Source organism: Anser cygnoides, chromosome 17 (genome assembly GCF_040182565.1).
Source record: "Anser cygnoides isolate HZ-2024a breed goose chromosome 17, Taihu_goose_T2T_genome, whole genome shotgun sequence".
In the NCBI taxonomy this organism is placed as follows: domain Eukaryota; kingdom Metazoa; phylum Chordata; class Aves; order Anseriformes; family Anatidae; genus Anser; species Anser cygnoides.
The window spans coordinates 602,361-623,990 of record NC_089889.1 but is presented as its reverse complement, the minus strand read 5'-3'; the positions used below and the strand labels follow the sequence as shown (position 1 = coordinate 623,990).

At 46.2% G+C, this 21,630-nt stretch overlaps 1 protein-coding gene across 3 annotated transcripts in view; it reads right to left on the bottom strand.

Annotated features, from left to right (window-relative positions):
• Window positions 1-21,630, bottom strand: part of MN1 (MN1 proto-oncogene, transcriptional regulator) — a 111,560-nt gene that overhangs the window by 55,819 nt on the left and 34,111 nt on the right. Inside the window, exon 2 of one of the 3 annotated variants that reach the window (XM_048073838.2) lies at window positions 13,430-18,977. The exons of 1 other annotated variant lie outside the window; for it this stretch is intronic. In XM_048073838.2, the coding sequence (XP_047929795.2) occupies window positions 18,793-18,977 (185 nt within the window). In that variant the 3' untranslated portion in view covers window positions 13,430-18,792. Of the gene's footprint in view, window positions 1-13,429; window positions 18,978-21,630 lie in introns of those variants that run through there. One more of the 3 variants, XR_010825615.1, reaches the window with a different exon arrangement.

The window sequence follows — 21,630 nt, the reverse complement described above, 5'->3', positions numbered from 1 at the left end:
CTGCCTTTGCTCTGCTTTGGGCCTTTTGCAGCTCTGCACGACACCAGGGTGAGGATCAGTGAGTGCCTGGCTCTCACCGGCACCTGCCAGGAGCTGTGGTCAGCCCTAAAACCTAACGCTCGTTTTCATGTCATTTGCTCCGGTAGGAGAAGGCATTCTTTGTGACTAGTTCTGTCAAAGCCTTGTGCACATCGATCTCATTACAGCCAGAAAGCTCGTTTAGACTTTCGACAACAAGGGGAAATGAACTGTGATTCCAAGCACAGCCCATCAAGAGATCACGAATCCTCTTACTCTGAGCATACAGTTCATATTACATACAAGCAAGAAATCTATCAAGTCACTTCAATTAATTCCCCTCCTCCAACACATTTGCCTGCAAATTGGAAAGGTCACACCCTCCTGCGAGGAAGTGCTGTCTGTTCATCTGCTCCCTTTTCCCAGCACTTTCAGCTGAGGATCTTGGAAATCACCAGGTTATGGATACACCAGTAAAAGGCAGAGAAGGCCTCCTTAGCCACAGCACCAGACCAATCTTCTCCTGCCCTGTCAAGGCCCAGGGTGTTTACGCAGTGAGATCAGCGATGCCTTTTATCAAGGATGAACAGCTCACTGATTTGCAAGCATCTCAAGTGCTGCCCGGCACAAAGCTGTAGACAGCAGCTGCCGCTTTTCTGGAGAGCAGGCACCGCTCAGCAGCCCGTGGGCTGATCCAGCCTCTCCTGCACACAGCTCCCTGCAGCCCGGTCAGCTCGCGCCGCGGCTCACACTGGGTCCGCGAGCAGCAGCCACCGGTCACAGTGATGGGGCACACAGCTCTACCACTGCCTTGGCCGCAGGGATGTGCCAGCTCAGCATGTGCAGCCCTTCCCGTGTGCCAGGAGCGAGACGCAGCATTTGCCACCTTTGGGCAGCTAGCAAACAAGCCTGTGTACAATGATTGCATGCTGCAGAACTGTCCTGGTGATAGAGCAAAATGCTGTTTTCATAGCAGTCCCAATCCCTTCCGCTGCAAGTGTTTAAAACTGCTGTTTGACACCTCAGTAGGAAGGTAACAAAATTGTGTTAGTTTGTCTTTTAGAGCATATCCCAGTCAAGCTGTTATTTCTTTTCACTGAAGAGGCACTCAGACGGGCAAGGTGCCAGAAATAATTAGACCACAGGATGCTGTAATCCCCATAGAAATAGCTCATCCATTTTTGTCTACTCAGATATTCCTGGGCCCCGGGGGCACACCTACCAGAGGACAAAGTGCGGCCGCCTGGGGAGGAACCTGCTGCAAGGAGGCCAGATGCAGCACAAGCATCCCTCGGGCCCGTCCACACTGGGCTGGGCTGCTGCTGGGACACAGGGCAGGGGCTCAGGATCACAAAAACCCTTCTCCCTCCCGTTTACTCAGAGGACGAGGCTACTGGCTATGGGCTGCTGGCACACAGGACACAGGCAGCAGTGCCTCAGCCACACGAGCCACCACTGGCACCATCTGCAGAGCACGGGTGACACAAGAGAGCATCTTCTATGGCACAGGAGGGCCGTCTTCTATGTCAGGGTGGGTTCTCCACACAATGGGCCAGTTGCATTATTTAGCAAGAGGTCAGTCACTAATGAAGTTACTGCTCACCAGAGCCATCTAGGAGCCCGCTTGTGCTTTAACGAGCATAAATGAGACACAGGATGGTTTGCACAGCAACCCTGGAGGGCTGGTGTGGGCAGCTCTAGCTGCAGCTGACCCCAGCACAAGGACTATTGCGTCCGTGGTGGGACACAGCATGCACGTGAGCCAGCCCAGGGCACGGCATGAGCCTGGACCTCAGGGCCTGGCACCCTGCCCTCCCAGAGGGCTTGGCTAGGGTTCCCCTCAGACAGCATCAGTGCTCCTAAGACTGTCTTCTGCAGAGAACTCAACAAACCTGCAGAAATAAGTTGTGGTGGGCCCAGCTACCAGCTACCAAACAGTGCAAAAGAAAAAGAACGAGCTTTGTTTGTGCTGCCTCTTGCAATACAGTCACGGCCCATTATGGTAACTACCATGGCACTAGTGGATTTTGCAGGGTCTAGTTACACAACCCTTTCCTCCTCATACAATGAACCAAGACCTCGCCACTGAATTCATCAGATTCCATCCTATATGTCCAGCTCCTGGAAGGAACAAATTCCTGCATCTACAGGAGAGGTGCTGTGCCTTGTGAGACTCAGACCGTGTGCTGTGTTGGATCCCTCACTGCAGCTTGCCCAAAATCAGCAAGAACCTGCAGTGCCAGACCTACACGCAGGGTATCACAGCTCCTGAAACAGGAAGACATTGTAAAATTAAAATCCGGTCCCCCACTTTGCCTTCTCCAAAATTAACAAATGATATTCTAGGCATTACCCTTATGATGGAAGAATCAGGCATTAAGATGGCAAGTGATGGACAGGCAGCCTATGCATGCGGAGAGTAATGGCATACAGTAACGCTGCACAGGCAAGGCATTTAGGTGAGTCACTGCAGCCTTTCGTATGCAATTTTCTTAGATCAACATGCAGCCTTTAGCTGCGCGCCTCCCACATTCTTCCCAGATAAGTTCCCTCTGCACTGTTATCAGCCACATGATCCACCAGGTCTTACTTGCAGGATGTGAGCCAGACTGCCTGCTGATTCCCTTCCCAGAGAAGGCATGACCCTGCCTGAGGCATGCGAGGTGGAGCGGCTGGCCACACATGGTGGGAGAGCACCAAATCTGCTCCAAGGGTGGCAGCTCTGAAGGTGCATTTCCATAGATTGCATTTCCATAGGGTCAGGCTGGCAAAGAAAGGAGAGTACTGGTGAAAGACTGGCTCTGCAAGGTTGAGAAGAAGGCTCTCCTCCACCAGCCTTTCAGATACAGAGGTCGTGGGCTTGCAAGGGTCAGCAACCCCTCTTAATATTCACCAAAGTAGCGACAACAAAGGCAAGCTGGGGAAAGGGAAGCGTTCCTGTGGAGTCCCATCTTCACTCTGGATACCGCTCTACAATGAAGTTATTTCAAACTGCCCGTAGGTTAAGCTACGGCTTTCATCCCAATAGCTAAGTTCCCGCTGAGCTCTGCCTGCAAAGGCACATCAAGCAGAGACACTCAGATGACATCTAACCTCACCCAGCTCACTACTGCAGCCACCTTTCTCAGCCAGGCTGGTAATTTAGATAACAGAAAAGAGTGTGTCAAATGCATAACATTTAATAAGACTAGAAGAAGGTCAGCAGCCCTGTCTGAGCAGCACTTTAAAAGCTCCCATCTGATATAAATGTTATCTTGGACATCAGCGGTGCTTGGTAAATAAAAAGACAAGTTCCACCTTCCAAAGTAAATTGCTTGAATGATACTTGGCTTTGATGATGATTCCTATGAGACAACTCTCTATTATTTCCCCTTCGTACACCTGGGCATTAACCAGAAAGCCAAGGTCACTTACTGCTTTCTCATTCAAACAATCTGGATTATGTCTCCCTGAAATCATTACCACATTGTGACAGCAGCTGGGAAGCCCAGTGAAAGCACCTCCCTCTGCAGTTGTACAGCTGCAGGAGCATGCCAGTGATCCGTGTATTGAAGGGGCTCGGCCACAGCCACGAGCAGCATGTCAGGACAGTGCGCAGAACTCGGGTGGGCTCTGGGGTGTGCCCCCTACTCAGCCAGCAAGCTGTAGCTGGCTGTCCCTCGGTAGCAGGCTGGACCTTCACCCTACAACTCCTTTGGGATCTGCAATGAGACAGCAGGGTTTGTTGTCCAAAACTCCAGGTCTTGACACCATGTAACACCTGCACTTTAAAGCCTGGGCATTAACAAACCTACCAAGAAGGGGCACCCAAGAGTATTCCCTTCCCAAGACAAGTTGCTACAGAACAAAAGATGTGGCTGTCACTAGAACATCACCTACCTGTTTTCTTCCCTTGGGTTTTCATCATGCAGTGACCACTGGAGAGAGGGACGTGGCCAGCCCTGCACACCAGACCCGACAGCAGGGTCTGGGCCCTGCGCCCTCTGCTCCTCCATGCCTCACGCCACCCGTGTGGGCACTGCCAGGTCAGCAAAATGTGCTTTGTGTCACCCGCATGCCTTGCTGAGGAAGGCAGAGCTGCAAGAGCACATGAGGAGTTAAGCTTTTTCTTACAAAATGTATAAAGATGTGGTCTGCACACTTGGTGAGCTGCAGCATTTGTGGGCCAAAACATTTTGCTGCATATTTCTGAAATTATTTGTCAGAAAAGAACGTCAATGACATAGAAAATGAGTTGCAGATGTAACCTTTTCAAGCATCAATAATAACTTAAGACATTTGAAACTAAATCTTAACTCACAAGTGACTACATCACACAGGGTAATTTCTGAAGCAAGGGCTAGCAGATCAGATGCAGAACTGTTACAGATCTCTGCCCCAGCTCTCCCACTTAGCCAAAAACAATTAAATTATTGCATTTACCAAAGCTGCTTCCCTTCCTGGGGCCTTCCCAGGCTGCCCCTGGACCCAGTGGGCAATTCCTGGGTCAGGAAGGGCTTCCAGCCCAGGTCTAACAGTCAAGTCCCATAGTGCACTGAAATAGGGCGTCCAGAGTGCTTTCAGTTAGATCCAACATAAAGGTAAAGGGAATTTGCATGAAAGACTCCTGCTTGAACATTCCAGCATTCACCCCCGCTTTGCCACAGTGGCTGGTCCGCACGCAACTCTTTGGGCTATACCAGTGTTGTTTGTTTGCACACACAAGGCACAAGGACTGCTCACTAGGACACATGGCTGTGCAAGCTGCAGCAGTGCTGCAGGCAGCAAAGGATGTCAGAGCACCTTGGTACACGCAGCAGCTTCCTCAGTCCTGTGTGGTTGTATCGTGGGCACATCTGCAGCCTAAAGGAGCTTTCCTGCTGTCTCAAAGTCCCACGGGACCATTGCTGCGACAGATCTCCTGACATGGCCAGGTATCCCGTGCTGTTGCCATGCTGATATTTATGTAAAAAATATTACCACTATATTTGCAGAAGGACATGCTTAAGGAATTTAACTACTTTAATACAATGGGGTCAAATTGCCAAAGAATGCTTGGGCATCAGTGTGAAATCAGAAATTTGGGGAGGGGGTGCTTCATCTTTCAGAGGGCTATACCGAGGGGCTAACACAGCAGACAGTGGGAAGATGGGTTGCATTTGATACGCATCAGCCCATCAAACACAAACAGCCTTTAAAGAGCTGAAAGAGCGAGCCGGCCCCATCGCAGGCTGCAACAGCCCTGCCGGGGTCCCAGCGGGTGTGCTCCCTGCGAGCTGTGCGAGACCCGTGTGGCTCTCCAGGCCTGATCTTTGCATCGTACATCATGGAAAAAGGGATACTTCTTAACAGCTCAGATTAAGATAAAATGCCTTAATCGTCAGGTCAGTCACCACCTGCGCTGTCCCCCGGCCACGGGCTACTTCTGAGCTCCCAGGCGTGGGGTGCCCTGCCTGCCTGGGGCCACCACGGCCGCGGGTGGCAGAGCTGCACATGGACACAACCGGCGGGGCCAGCATCTGGGCCAGCATCTGGGCCAGCATCTGGGCCAGCTGCAGCAGGCTGCGGCCGCGCAGCAGAGAGAGCACCCGAGCCCCAGCCCACACGGGCAGCCTGCGTGGGCAGCCAGCCCCAAGTGGAAATCCTGCCGGGACGAGCGGCTCCCGCTGCCTCACAGCCGTCACTCCAGGCCTGCTGGGGAGCTACCAGGCCTGAAAGGAGCTGAACTTGAATTATTCCAGGGAGAAAAGAACACAGAACCTGGCTTTCAGATTAATCCCCTGACCTCCACCCTGAAAAGAGCCTCTCTGCAGCCCCCCACTGCTGAGCCCAGCCCCAGCACCTGGGCCCCGTCACTCGGCACCGGCTGCCCTCGGGGCTTTTCCAAGCGGCTGAGCCCTCTGCGGAGCATGAACACATGAACACAGCCAGAGGGATAAAGAGCATGAGCCCCAACATGTACAAATCAGCTTTGCTTACAAGGCAAAGTCTGCAATAATAAGTGGAAAAGGGGGGGGGGGGGGGGCACACACTCGAGCGGCCCCTCCTACGGATGCGCAGCATGGCACACCCGAGCAGGGTGCACAGCAGGAAACACCCGCTGTGCCTCAGCTCCAGCACAGAGACCCAGGAACGAGGGAATGCAGGGAACAGATGCATTTTCCATGGGAAGGAACCGTGTCTGCTCCTCCCAGTCCAACATGACAGCCCTTCACAGCCCAGTGTGCAAAATGTTAAACCCAATTCCCTTGCTAGGTCAGCAACGCTGGCTTTGGAGGATATTTGGAAAGAAATGCCCATCAGTCTGGCATGCGGCAAACAAGCAGCAATTCACAGGCACCTGTGGCCAGAACATGAGCTGATCATTTCTACCTACCTGAAGGAAACAACCGTGTTTTTCCTCTTCCAGGTGCATCTTGTCAATAAGATAGAGCAATGGTAAAATATTAAATTGCACTGAAGCAGCAGTAACCTCTCAACACAATAGACTGCCTTTACCAAGGCTTGTGAGCACGAGCGCTGATAAGGTGTATCAAGTTTACAAGGCAAACACATTTAGGAGGTTGTTCACACAGGGTGCGAGCCACTGGGGTTATTCCAGGCCAAAACCTGTGCAGAGCACTGTACAAGACACCGGAAGATCCCAGCACCGAGGGCATCAGATGCTAATTAGGGAAAATGGCAATTCCTAGTCTCACTGCATCATGGAGACCTTGAGGGTTCATAAATTGAAATCATTTAACTTAATTAAAAATATAATACGTGTCTCTCTATCTTTACTAACCTGGAAATTTAAATAGTTTAAAACAGACTGAAAAGCAGCCCACACTGCATTTCCTCACAGTGCTGTTGGGAGAGAAGGCCACAGCAGACATCTATCAGCTTATAAGGGATCTCAGGTGAAAATCACTGGCTGTTTCCCCCATAATGCCAGCAGAGCAGGTAAGAAGCACAACACAAAGCCTGAGGTTTCACCCAGCTAATATACGGGGTGCCGGCACTGCTGCGGTGCAAACCCAGCATCTCCCAGGCCAGCCGTGGCACAGGGGGAGCCAAGATCTCCCTGACCCAAAGTGCTCACAGTCCCAAACAGCCTTGCCACTCTGCTGGGCCTCCCCAGGAGGAGACTGGCTGCCCTGGAGTTGCAGGAAAAGATTCTGTACACGGGGGCCTGCATGCCCATGACCCAGGCAGAGAGTTTACAGGAACACAGAGCTCATTCTTTGCTCTTCTCCCTATAAACCATGTAAGCGTGTGGTGCTTCCTTACATTCACGAGAGGAGATGCGATGCCAACGGGCCCAGGAGCACAATCAGGTCTGGAACATTATCAGTTCTCTGAGAGAGAGGAACTGTCTTCTGTGGAAGATAAGAAAATCCTTTTGCTAGCAGCAACGAGAAATAACTTGAAATTATATATTTTACATAAATAAAGTTACCCACCAGACAGAACAAAGAACCCATCGAATTAGAACAAAGTTACGTTTGCAAAGTCAGAAGGCAGGATATGGCAGTACTGGTGTTGACGGCAGAGCCCTGGTGCAGAAGTGCTGCCTCTAGCAGCTGGCAAGACCTGCGGGCTGCCGTCCTCAGCAGGAGGGATGCACAGCGTGGCACAACTGGTTCCACGTGCAGCATCACATACAAAATACCTGATGTTGTTCCTGGGGGACAGGAATCACTTGACATGGGCACAACCTGCACAGAGTTATTGCTAGCAGGCAGGAAGAAACTAAGATAAACTTGTGATTTTTCTGTTTTTCATCCCAAAATACATTTCTTTGGGCTGAGTGATAATCTGAGTTGCTTGGCACAACAAGATTTGGGAGCAAAGCCACAGAATTCAGACCCTTTCGAAATGTAAATATTCCAATAAACAACCCAGAAGACCTACCTCATATGAGAGGGAGGCTTTTGGAGGGACAAGTCTCCATAAAAGCAAAACATTTCCCTAGCTAAACTTTCCCATCAGAAACGAGAAGGACAAGTATGGTTTCAAAGCCTGAAGCATCACATGAGGTGCGATGCGCACTGTGCACACCATGCAGGTGCCCGACCCCGCTCAAGTGTGGGTGTGCTGGAGAACACAGCTGGGCGAGCATCCACAGCCGCCGGTCGCTCTTGGGGTGCACTCAGGTCCCACAAGCTACACAATAACCGCTCCGAGCATGTCCAGCCTCGCTGTTTTGGCCATACTGTAGAGGCTCCTATTTACTTGGGAATCATATGTTTTCTGCCCTGGTCCTCACTGTATTCAGAACAGTTACTTAGCTTCAATAAGCCCCTTGTTAAAGCCTTTTCCCTTCTGTAATCTCATCAAACTAACCAAAAGGAGTTTGTTCTGAAATAGAGTCCCATTTTGTAACCCGGTTTCCTATAGGAGATCTCCCCATGCATGCTCAGCCCCTCCGCCACAAAAGGGGTCTGCTTGTCCTAGCCCGCTAACAAAACACTGCAGTCTGTTTGGGTTAGCCAGCAGGGGGTTAATGAAAAGCCCAGCCCTGGGGACTCCCACCTTATCTGCAATCATGAATTTATTGAAGAATGTGTTAATGTGCTGGATTTTATTCATCAGGGGTCAGGGCTTTTCAAATTCTTCCTCCCAGCTCCCCCTCTTTCCATCCCTCCCCAGCAAGCTCACAATGCTGTTTAAACAAAGGACTCCCAACACAAAGAGCAAATTTACACAGTAAAGTTTTCTTGCAAGCCCAGAGCAGAGTCTGGAAGAATTCCAGCTTTATAAAGAGAAAAAGGGGTGGGGGGAAGAAAGGGGGAAGGGAGAGGGGGCATTTTACAGAGGATAAAAGGAAATTGAGAAAAGTTCCCACCTCCTGAAGCTCAGCACTGAATATTCTCTGCCAGTTAACGCCAATGTATTACAAACCCTTCAGGATGTTTCATCAGGACATAAGCCCTCATAACACCAAAGTTTTCAGCCTCCTTCAAGAAGGAGGCTGAAATTAATGCTTCAACTTTAAACATAGATTGGCAATTCAACTGCTTCTTTCTCTGCGGATTAGTAACATTTGACGCCAAAGGACACAACAACCGTTAACTAGGGCTTCCAGTTTTTCCCTTGTGCCAGTTTTACAGGTGGTGACACACACAAGATAAAGCTGGAAATAATAAAGCTGAGTGATGCCTACAGGCTTTGCGGTGAGCACTCGTCCATGGGTCCATGCTCCCACATCCCGTGTCGTGCCGAGCACCGAGCACCATCCTCCAGCCAGGGGCAGCCGGGGGGGCCACAGGAGCTGCCCCGCGGGGCTCTGGCAGCGCACCACCACCGTCTGTGGGTGCTAGAAGGTGGTGGCGCAAATACAACAGCGGCTGTACAGCTGGAGAGATTTTTTCCCCTTCCATCAGGCTGAATGTTATCCCCGCTTGACAGCTAGGGATAAAGGCTTGGGTTTTTTTGATGTTTTTGTTCATTTATTTGTTTTCTGTTTTTAAAATAAAAGGTTAATGCATCCCCACTGCTTTCTCAGTTTTAGCTGTTCTGGTCAGAGCTCTGGGAATTAGAGAACAGGGAGCGACCCTGCGCTAATTAACCAAAGACGACCTAAATGATTTTCTTCGGGTCCCATCACCTCCACTTTCTGCATTATCATTAATAAGCTCTGCAACATTTCAAAAAAAAAAAGGAAAGCTCAGACTAGACATCACCTCTATTTCCACCTCTGCCCAGCAGGCACAGCATTACAGAGTTCAACCGAGCAAAGAGTTTTCAAACGTTTTTACAAGAAAAATGTATGTGATGATATTGAACATAAAGCTAAAACTGGCTGTGGAGGCTACAAAATGTGGCCACCAAGCAGGAAAGTAACTGCCTCAGCTAGGCATTTTGGAGATATTTGGAAGTACGCAATTCATGTTAAAAGCAAACCATCGTAACTCCATCTTCTAACATTTCTCAGCCGCAAGAATGTAATTCACAGAATTTTTAATTCCTGTGTTTATTTACTTCCATTTCCAGGGAAACCTGTGCCTTCTGCCATGCTCTCACAAAATCAGCGGTAGTCTCTAAGCAGTTAGCACAGACAGCAACCTGGGAAAAAGGCTTTAAATGACTCTCTGGGAGTGAAAAACAGAAACCCACAAACAACAAAGCCTTATGCATCTCTTCATCTTTGCTCTGTGCAGCTCCACACCGGATCAGACAAGTGTTTTCCTTCCAAAGCCCAGAATGGTTCAGACCTCAGGGCTCCTTAGGCTAATGACTTTTAACTCTTAATGGCGAAAAATAGTCACAAAGCAGTGCCGAGTTCTTTTGCCATATTTGCAGCAGTCTTCACAGAAAAGCACGTGCATTCTCCATGCACAAGCTGCGCTGCACAAACTGCCATGCAGCCACTTGTTTTCCAGGCTGTTAGCACTGTCAGGTGATTGCAGAGGGGCTGGGCAGATCTCAGCACACTGGATCCAGCTGCGCTCTGGACAGATCCCTGACTGCTGAACATGCAATACATATTTATAGGGTCTCCTCCGTGACAAGAATTCCAAAGCCTCATGCAAAAAATAACTCAAAGGACATAATTAAGTCAGTTAAATGACTTGGGAAAAGAGACACACTACAGCCAGATTTCAGCTCTTAGCACAGACTGAGCACAGGGAGCAACAATTAGGAGAGCAAGAACTACAAAAGCTCTCCAACCAACTACTTGCTTTTCTGTAGTGCTTGCTTAACACTGACACAGACCAGAATCTCCTCTCTGAACACAGAGCACTGGGCACGAAGGCAAGTGATTTAGGTAAGCAAGCACGTGCCAACATCTGCAGAGGTCACAACACAACCAGACAACATGTAAGGCCAGCACAAAGTAGGAAATCAGAGATCAATCCGTTTATGTTCATCCGTTTACTCGATGCACAATGAACAGCGAGCTCCTCCTGGCTTTCCAGTGCCAGGAAAAGACTGGAGAGGAGCACTGTGGCTGCAGGAGGAGCAGCTCCAGCTGCTATCAGCAGAGGAGTCTTCGCATGCAAGCAGGTCTAGCTGAGAAACAGCCATCATGCGTACTGAGGGGCTGCATGAATCCAACTATTAACAGCTTATGGCCATTTTAGTGAAATAACCACATAAATAAAAGAAATGAGAGTACATTAAACAAGCTGGGGAAGGGCGTGGGCTCTGCAGCCAGAAAGCTGCTGCATGGGGGCTTTTCCTAGCACCCAGTAGACAGGCAGAGCGGCACAGAGCCGGCACAAGGCACGGCTACAGGAGCATCCATCTCCTCCAGACAAGATTCAGAGCCTCTGCTCACAAGAAGGGAAAGAGAAATGCTGCAAAAGAGAGAGCACGTGCTGAGGTGAGCAGAACAGCCCAGAAAACCCCAAGACTGTGCTTGGGCAAAGTAGCTGAGACTGAAATTGCACTGGAATGTCCCAAGTACCCCAATAGCTGAAAGCAGCATAATGATCTTAACCCTGCAGAGTCGCCATCATGCAAGCGTCTCTTTTAGAACGGGAGGACTGGGAAGAAGTCAAGGGCAATCAATAGGAGTGAGGAACACCAGAAGCTCCCTGTGACCAAAACCATGCACCTGGTCCTGGGGGGAAACTGGGCTGCACAGGAAGAGCAGGAGAGCTCATCTTCTGGGGATCTCAGCTGTGAAGAAGGAACCACGCAGCCTCCAAGAACGCCGTTTCCTCTCTCTGGATCAAAAGGAAGCCCAAACTTAAAAAACACTAAGAACCAAAAAGAAAAAATAATTTCAATAAAAACTTACAAGTTATGGGCTTGAGATGAATGTTGGGGAAAAACATGCACACTACTTACACGGCAAGGAGCAAAAAGCTGTGAAAACACAAGCTTTACTTCTCAGAAGGGTTGCACATAGAAACAAGTAAACAAGCTATTTATTTTTAAAGCTAGAGTTGCAATGTAGCTAACATATAATTAACAGATTTAATATGGGAGAGCAGTTAAAAACGAAACAGCTTTTTAGAGCCGAGGTTAACACATCTCTGTTACCTCTATACCTAGCCAAAATAATGAGAAGTAAGCTCACATCTTTAAAACAGATTACATCTCTTCCACAAATTGTTCAGTCCCTTCAAGAATATTAAAAGCATGAAGTGAAGCTTTCTCCCTCAACTGACTTGAAGTGGTTCTCAAAACAGTTTATTTTATTTTTCCATTTGTGCTTTCAATGTTACAAAAGAATGCAGTGGCATTATATGGAATACAGTGTGTTGCTATTTTATTTATATTTTGATGAATTACCTATTAGTTACTAGATACCTAATTCAGCATAAAGAAATGCTGGTAAGATGCAAGAACAACTCACTAGCTGTGTGGGAGACACATTGGCTCATCCTGTTACATTGCACACCAAAATTTATGATTCTGCTCTTTCAGCACTGTATGGCTTTCTGAATCTCAACTCATGTTGAATGTGATAGCAAAATGGAAAAAACAAACAAACAAACAAATAAATAAATAAATAAAAAGAAAGAAAGAAAAACAACCAACTCTTCTCTGTGTTTCCTCTGAGCATGAAAGATATGGAAGGGTGTTTCTTTGGTTCAAAAACATGTTTGAACACTGCCTGGGCTATCGCTTTTTTTTTTTCCTTTGGAAAATACCGTAGGACATTTCTCCTGAAGGATTCATTGGAAAGCTCACAGCAATATGAAAGGATTAAAGAGTCTAAGTTTGAATAACTGAGAGACGAAGGGATTTTTTTTAGAATCTTAGTAAGACTTCTAGACTGTTTAATTTTAATTCATAGAATTTAACTCAAAATCTTGCCAGAAGACGTTCTGCGAAAGATCCAGTGTTCCATCTTAACGGACAGAATCAGTGATCCTCCAAATGCAGGGAAGAGCCTTGCCGAATTTCAGACTTGCTATTGGTCCTGGTTAGGTTTATATTTCTTCATCAAGGACCTTTACCACAGGTGAGGTAGCTCAACAAACTTCGTGGAATTGCTGTAATAGCACATAGGAGAAGTGACTTAAGCTAAAAGGATGTTTCTGGTCAGACCAGTTAGGTCCAACCTTGCTACACTCTGTGTCTGTCGGTCTGAACCAGAAACACCCAAGCTGAGAGGCAGGATTTGGCCAGGGGGCTGTTAACAACAACTCCCTGTTGCCCACGCTGTCACTGCGCCAGAGAAGAAAAGGTGCACGTCATTGCATGCAAAAAGGAAATCTGCAAAGCCTAGGAATCTTCCTAGCCTAGTTATTAGGAGAAGATTGTATCCCCACACTTTTTTTTAATAATCTGGCTCTGGGTGGAAGCCGTATCAGTGAGAGAAGCCCATTGTTAGAGTGAGGATTTCGCCAGATCACCGGTGAAATTTGTCCCAATTATCATGAGGCCCAAGGTTTACACATATGTGCATAGCATCATTTCACTTCTTCATATCTTAAGGAACAAAAAGAGTTGCTGCAAAAATTAAAAAGCACAATATGAAATATACTATAGCCACCATTAACATCATATTTATTGTTATTTAGTTGCTCAGTAAAACATATACAGATATGTACAATATGCATGAATACAGAAGACTGCACTTTACATATTTAAAAAAAAAGAAAAATAACACTCAATTTCATGAGCTATTGTCACAGTCTTCCAACCAAGCATTTAAGAAATGAATTTAACAAGAATCCAAAAAAAAAAAAAAAAAAAAGATTACAGGATTGCCTAACACACAGCAGAGTCAAGTTTTCATATTTTACATGTGCAATAACATTTTTCAGAAGAGTTTGCTATGCAGTACGGATTACCAGTGTTTTGAATTTTTTTCCTTTCTATGAACCAAATTTAGAACAAAGAAATAACATCCTTTTGCTTAAGGCTGTTTTAAAGCTGTAATATTCTTGGGTAGTGAATAGTGATAAAGTTTTAACTGCCGGAAATCAGCGCCTGCAGTTTCATCAGTCAGAATCTATGAGCGGATGGACTCAAACCAACAATTTTAACAGAGAATTTCTATGACAAAATTAGACTATTTTCTCCATTAGCCTTAAGCAATAAAGGAGAAACAATTTTATAAAAATGGCTTATGCTCTTATACACCATTCACTGAACAGCTGTGAATCTAGTATTTGAGAAAACCTTACACTGCAGCTTAAAAAAATCAAAATTTACCAGTTGTTTTGTTGTTGTTGGTGGTTTTTGTTTGTTTTATTTTTGTCTGCTTTTCCCCACCCACCACCCACCTCCTCCCTCCCTCCCAACAGTAGAGCAAACACGCCCCGCTTAAGCATTTTGGTGACCTGTGGCCACATTACATTTTCCTTCTTTACGAAATGTGTGAACATTTTGCCTTATCATTGGTTCCTGGAAGCTTTCAGACTGATTTCCTGTTTTGGAAAGGTCAACTAGCCTTAGAATGACCGCATCTAAATACAGTATCTGAAAAAGTTCCCTAAATGACACGGATGACATGAATTTGATGTTCATTCCCTTCCACCCAAATCACACAATGAAATCCTTACATATTTGATGAAATTCACCATAACAAAATAAAAATGAGTCTAACTCCTCTCTCGCTGATGCTCCTAACAACTGAACTAGAATAGCAGAGAACTATTAACCCCATGAAAAAATGGCCTGGAAAAAATTCTCAGGAGTATTTAATAAATAAGGCCTCCTCTTCCCTCCCTTCCCCCCCCCCCCCTTCTTTTTTTTTGGCAAAGAGATATTTCAATTTAAATGCAAAAGATATTTTGCTCAATTTGCTACTACACTTTAACTTAAAGAATAAGTACAGAGTTTCTTTTAACATATACCAAAAAGATCAGCAACCTGGGTCAGGAGGAAAATAAGCCTTCAAGGCCAAGAACCAGAGGACAGGCACCTTCCAACCTCCCAGTTAAACCAGCACCTACAGCACAGGGCTGTGTGAGAACCAAAAACGCTGGGCAAGATGGAGAGAATTTTCCAAAATAAATTTGGAGCTATTATTTTAGCTGCTGTTCAAAATATAAAGCAAGGATTGTGCATGTCTTAGCAGCATATTTACCACAGATCTTTGAATTCTTAGTACAACACTGTCTGGAAGCCATGTATGATGCGCAGGTGCAAGTTTAAACTACTCTGGCTTTATGCAGTCATCTTGGGGAACTTGTAAGTCATTATATGCCCCTCTTTATTGTACCAAACCGTCCTCAGCAGCCTAGCACTGTGCAGAAGCACAGAACAGCTCAGCGATGAGGGCTGTGAGCCAGAGGTCAAATGTAGGTTATAGCTCAGCTCTGTCATGGATTTGCCTTTGACACAGCTCAGGTGGACAACATTTGTGCCTCAGTTTCCCTCTCCACAAAAGAGCACAACTTACCTCTTGCACAACAGGTTTTTAACTATAGCTCTCAAACGCTCTTTGGCTGAAAGTGTCATTACTCCCAAAATTAAATCATTTCAATTCTTACCATGTAGGGCTATGCTGATATTTTATATACGTTAAAAATAAAATAAGATTAAAAAAAACACAGTGCATTCAGTGCCAAATTAATGGAGAAAATGAGAGCAGTACAATTACCATAGGCAATATAAGCTTTGTGAGAAAGCTCTAGCCTTCTGTGTGTGTTGTCAGTACCAAATACACCAGGTTATGAGCATGAAGTTACACTTGTACTCGTCCATCATATGTACCATGTCTGTTCTGATCTTTGGCAAGATGCAAAGAAACCATAAAAGCACACACCGGTACTTGTGTTGCTAACAGCTACTCCAAGCAGAGCTTCTGTCTTCTCCTTTTGCTCAGTTGGTAACGTCACTTGAATTCAACAAGACTGAATGCACAGAAGGTTAGCAAAAGGACCGCACGTAGCCATACTATTTAGCAAAACTATATGGACAATAAGGCCCAGCAGAAGGTCAACCATTGTTTCTAACTCCTCACCATCTAAAAATCCTGTCCGCCTGCTGCATTCACCTCACAGCCCCAACAGTCCCAGCGATGCGGGAGCACTCTCAGCTGCTGCTGAGAGCTACAGCCCCGTGCACTTCCCAAGCGTGCAGCTGACCAGTTGACAATACACCCCCCAGTTTCAGTACATCCCATCCTCTCCTCATTTCATATGATTTAAAATGCTTAGAATTCCATTGTTCTTTATGGAACTGCTTTCAGTTTATACTTCTATAAGCAAGTGAAAAAAACAAAGCCCTAGTGAACAACTCCAGAAGTACAAGCTGCAGAGAGCAAACCAGAAGAAAAGGATGTATAAAGACCAACTGAATCAATGTATTTCTACCTACGGAAGGATTTCTCTTTAAAAAAAGTTTGAAGTGTTTGATCCAGCATTCATTTAAAGGTCTCCTTCTGGTAGCACAGGGTGTGCATCCCTGACCTGAGGAAGCTTGAAAAACCTGTTCTCTTGAATGCAGCAGGAAAAACTAAAAACAAAGAAGCAAGCCATCAGGCCTGAGCTATGGTAGAGGAATGCCATCAGACCATGAACTCTTCCTAAATTTTCAGCTGTAAGTGCTGAAAGACAGTATCGTATGTCTAGGCATGTGTTTTGTTGGGTTTACTCCAAGACACACCTAGTTTGAACAAGCACGAGCTAAAACAAAACAATTAAAACTGCAGACCAAATCCACCAAAGCACTTACCCCAGATACAGAAATCCTACAGTTTAGCATATCCTCAAGTGCTTTGCTAGACAGGATTTAAAGTTAAACACTTATTTTGATGAACTGGGACTTAAGAAATCACAGGCAAGGAAGCATCCTCCAGAGTGGCATCTGATAATTGTTACTCTACCAGGAGATATTTTACCAGGGACAGTGATATTTTATTGCAAGTACAGGGAAAAGCTCTGAACTTTCAGTAGCGTACACACCTACAAAAGGTACAAAATATCACATCTTTTTGTTCCAAACCAAGTGGGCATTAGGTCCATAGTCAATTGCTTCAGGATGGGCAAAAATCCTCATCCTAGTGGGAGCTCCAGCTTCGATAAAAAGTAAAGTAATATTAAAAATCAAGGTCCAAAACTCTGATTTTTTTTCCAAAATCAAGTCACTGACCAGAACCATAAAAGGAAATCAATCCATGCATGGTTAATAAGAGCACATTCAAATAACAAGAAAGAACTCCTGTCTTTCTAAACAGTTCGAATTTTTTCTGATGCCACTTATGATCAAGAGTGAGAATTTCAGACTATGCTGTGCCATTAGCATTGTAGGCAGAACTCCCTCCCCATTGATGTCTATTGAAAACCTTACTTCAAAATAATTAAAGGCTCAACACAATCATCTAAAAACACAAAGCAGTCTTAGAACTCTATCCCTTGAGAAGGGACATTTTATGAATTCATGGGAGAAGTAATAATTCCAGAGAGTCCAACTTTTATTTCACAGCTAAAACCTGAATCCCCAGTGATGGTACTAAGCTTCAGGGAGCAAAGGAAGCCAGGCTGGCCTGAACAAGGGTGGGACTGCTCACACTCCCTGTAAACAGAGGATACACAAATAATAGACAGCGTTACGTAAAACCAGAGGAGTGTCAGATCATCGTGTCATTTGTATTTTTATCTGGTTTGCTTCCAGCTTTCTTCTCAAATGAGTATTATCTATCAAGACCAGGAAAGTATGGTTTTCCTTTTATTGTGTCCATCTAATAATACTGTTCTCCACATGCATGGCAAAAACAGGGCCTAGACTGAGTTTGGGGAGGGTCTGACTTGGAGTCTCCCTGTCCTGACCGGCCTGGGTCACACAGCGCCTTGCTTGTGCTGTCCCCACTGCTCACCTGCTGCCACCGCACCAGGACAGCCGCGGTGGGAGCCAGGGCCGCTCCCGCAGATAAATGCATGTGATGCACACACGCTCCTGTGGCCAGGACACGGCTCTGCACGCTAAGAGCAACACAGAAGGAGTTCAACGGATTTGGGGGGATTGATTTGTTTCCTCCAGCAGTTATAAAGTGGCAACTCTGGGAACACCACGGAGAACATGCAAGGCTGCACACCCTGCTCAGGAGCACGTGCACCCCTCACTCCTCGAAGTGAGAGACAGAGGAAGACAATGCTACTGCAGTCTGGGTGTTTGGTGGAGAATATAATGACGATTCACTACTAGGCAAACTTCCTGTTAGACTTATTTAGAGACACATCTGTATGCCTTTCCAGGCTGCGTCTGAACCAGCCCGTTCATGACAGAGCTCCATATCTGGGCTTCACAACAGCAAACAAACAAAGCCCTGCCCTCACCTCGCAGAGAGATGGAGAGCAAATGAGGGAGGGAGGTGCAGGCTGAACATTATTAATAACAAAACAATTTTCTCAGGAAAGGGTAGGATCACTGCCTGAATGTTCAAGAGAGCATTAATTGTTTGGTTTGTACGTGACTGGCAAAAGCTGGGTGTCAATATATAACATAATGATGACAATTTCACTTTAACTGGCATTTATTCCTGAACTGCTGTTCTTCAGGATTACCATTGTAATAAGCACTGAACAAAGCAAAACAAAACAAAACAAAAAAAGAAGAAAAGGAGGAGGAGACGTAGTATCTTTGTCTTATTATGACATACGTGACTTGGACATACGCTGAGATGAAAAAGGAAAAGGCCTCATCTATAAATGTATGCCAAGATTACAGAATAATGGGAAAAAGTGGTCTAGCAGGAAAATCTTAAGCAAAAGTGTGCTAACTGCAGAAGGGTTAACACTGGTAACATACTGTGGCAGAAGATTAAAAAAAAGTTGAGGTTTACTTTAAATTAACCCTTTCCAGTCCATACGCCACTAAGCAGGTACCAACCTAGAAAAATAGTCCACCTAGCAGTAGCGGCCCTTTGAAATTAAAAAGAGGAAAAAAAATAATTTCTTTTGTTCAAGTCAGGGCAGCCACAAAAGTCCCAAATCTGTTGGAGATGTCCGAGTGCAGGGACCTCCACGTCGGCACCGCAGTCCGGCCCTTCGCCTCGCCCACGTCGTCCGTGCAGTGGACCGAGAGGCACTGCAAGTGGCTGCCAGTCTGCGCCGCCGCCGAGGTCTTGCTCGGGGGAAGGTCGTGGGCTGGAAAGGGTTCACAGAGAGAGTGTTATGAGAACCGTGCAGTGCACCTGCGCCAGCAGCATGCGGGGCGCCGGCGGCCGCGAGTTTGGGCAGGGACAGCCCCGGCAGGGGGTCCCGCGCCCGCCTCGCCCAGCACCCGTGCCCCGTCCTCGCCCGCGCTGCTGCATCCCACCCATCGCTCCTCACCCGAGCTGTTCAACTCTGCATGTGCTGGCTTTAAGTCAAGCCGTCAACACGGCTGGACGTTCTGGATTTACACGCAATTAGTTATGCGTGTTCTGGACTACAGCATAACAGGGAGTCCCTACCCCCGTGCACCGTCTGTTGGCTGAGAGCAACACCAAAGCCTCTCCAAGCAGAAAACCAGCCCCGAACTTCCCTGTATCCTCCAAGTCACTCTCCTCGTCATCTCGTACGGGTACATGCTTCCCTACTTACCTGTTTTAATGCAATACCACAACAACATTTTCCTGATAATTTATGTGTTTTGAGATTTTTGTATGATTTTTCAGCCACTGTTAGTTTCTGTTAACCACAGAAAATGAAAGGGTTAACTAAAACATCCTTAACAATGTCCCAGGCCTTTTTCCTCTGTGCTTTAAAATTAATATGAAAAGTAGCTAAAATGCTGCTTACAAAGTATATAACCGTGTACTCACAACTTGCACTCACTGTTACCCATTAATTTTCCTTGCTTTCCTTCTTAATACTTTCAGTAATCTCTGTTGCAAAAACGTTTTTGTCACCTTCAAAGTCTGCCTCCATGTGCCTTCCACTCTCCCCTAACCACTGTGGCCAGGGATATCTTTTCTTCATCACCTTCTTCCTCCCTGAAATCAATCAATTCTGTAGATTTCCTGCATTGCTCTTAGTCAAATCACAAAACAAAAACCACCAAATTCAGCCCTCACCTTGTAAATTCTCACATTTCCTTAATGACCCTTCTACGGGTTCCTTCTTAAAGGCTTTCTGAGGTGGAAAAGCAGTGGCTCACAGCTGCTGTGGCTCTGGCTGGCCAGCCAGTGGCACAGAGGAGGCTGCTTGCTGCTCCCCTCCCTCCAGGACAAGCCAGCCTGATAACAAAAGAAAATCCTCTCAAAGACAGCATCCCCCAGGAGCGCCACTGCTGCGGACAGGGAGGAGGCCCCAGCCAGTGTAGACAGCCCTCTCCAGCCCCTGCAAGGAGGACTTTTAGTGGGATCAAAAACTGCAAGTAAACAGAGTAACAGCTTGAGTCAAGGCAACAAGCAACATCTGGACAGGCAGTCTGCATTTCCTCTTTCACCATTTCATTCATATTCACCCAGAGCACAAAGAGCTAATAGCAGCAAGAGCAAGGGCAGGCCACTGCATTTTTTTTCTGATAGAGAATCTTGCATGGGTGAGGCTGATGCTGGAACATGCCACATATGCCAAAAAATAGCTGTGAATGTTTAACCTCAGTAAGATTTTATTTCACGTTGTCGTTCCAGTGTTCCGCAGACCTAAGCAGTCTAGCTTTACTGCACGTCATGGGGCAACTCATATTTGTTTCACTTAGCTATCCACTACACCAGGTATCAAACAGGAACCCGACAGCTCTGTTACTCAGTTATAGTGATATTACATTAATCCTTAAAAAATAACCTTAAACCAGTCTAGAAGTCCCTGCTTTAAACTAGAAAATGCTTTACATACTTGATTATAGGATATCAGAGATGCTCTTATTGAAAACAGTATCATAACACAATACTGAGAAATGAATTGTGGAGCTATGTTACACACCTCGGCCTAGCACAGTGTCATTTTGGTTTCAATTTCTGTAGATATACTCACTTACCGCTGTAATGAAAATCAGCAGGACATAGATGTTTTCTAAACCCCAAAATGTATTACAGTGTCTTCTAATTGGCTTTGGATTTTTTACTCAGTTTTGATAAATATACAATACCAACTAGCAGAGATGAAGCACAAGCAGTTCTCCACGTAATAACCAATGCACAATTTCAATGACTGCCTTAGCACAGCACATCCTTTCTTTGCCTAAAGGCTCATAACTTTTACTCTTCTTTCCTGCTACTCACAGCCTCCTCACATCCCAGACTTCCTCCCTTCCATGTACAGTCTGTTGCTGCCTCTCCGAAGAATAACAAGCATTTCTACCTCCCCGGGGGAGTACTTCAACCTCGGCCCTTCACACACCACTGACACGTCTGAGCTGTAGAGCTGGTGCACTTGCAGCGTCCTGCAGGCACGGTGGAGAGCAGGGAACAAGGCAACACGGGCTAATCCACCGATACGTTATTAACGTACTAATGCATAAGTAGAGATGAGCGAATCCCAAGCTGTGATTATGATGCCACTTCGGGGAAACCAGAGAAAAGAAAAACAACAAACACACAAACAAACAAAAACCCTAAGTAAATATTGCAAAGAACTGAGAAAGGGAAATGTTTTTCTCATTTGTATTTGTTCAGGTCCATTGCAATGTACAGTACCCAGTATTTTTTTATTCTTAGGTCTCCCTGAATGTACAGGACATGCTGGTTTCACTACAGGAAAAGCCAGTGCTTTGAGATTAGTCTTTGTGACAGCAGCTTTCTTCCTCTGCTGCAGAAAAAGAGGAAAGAGTGCTACTTGTGAACTGCTGCTGCAAGAGGCCCGAGGATATCTG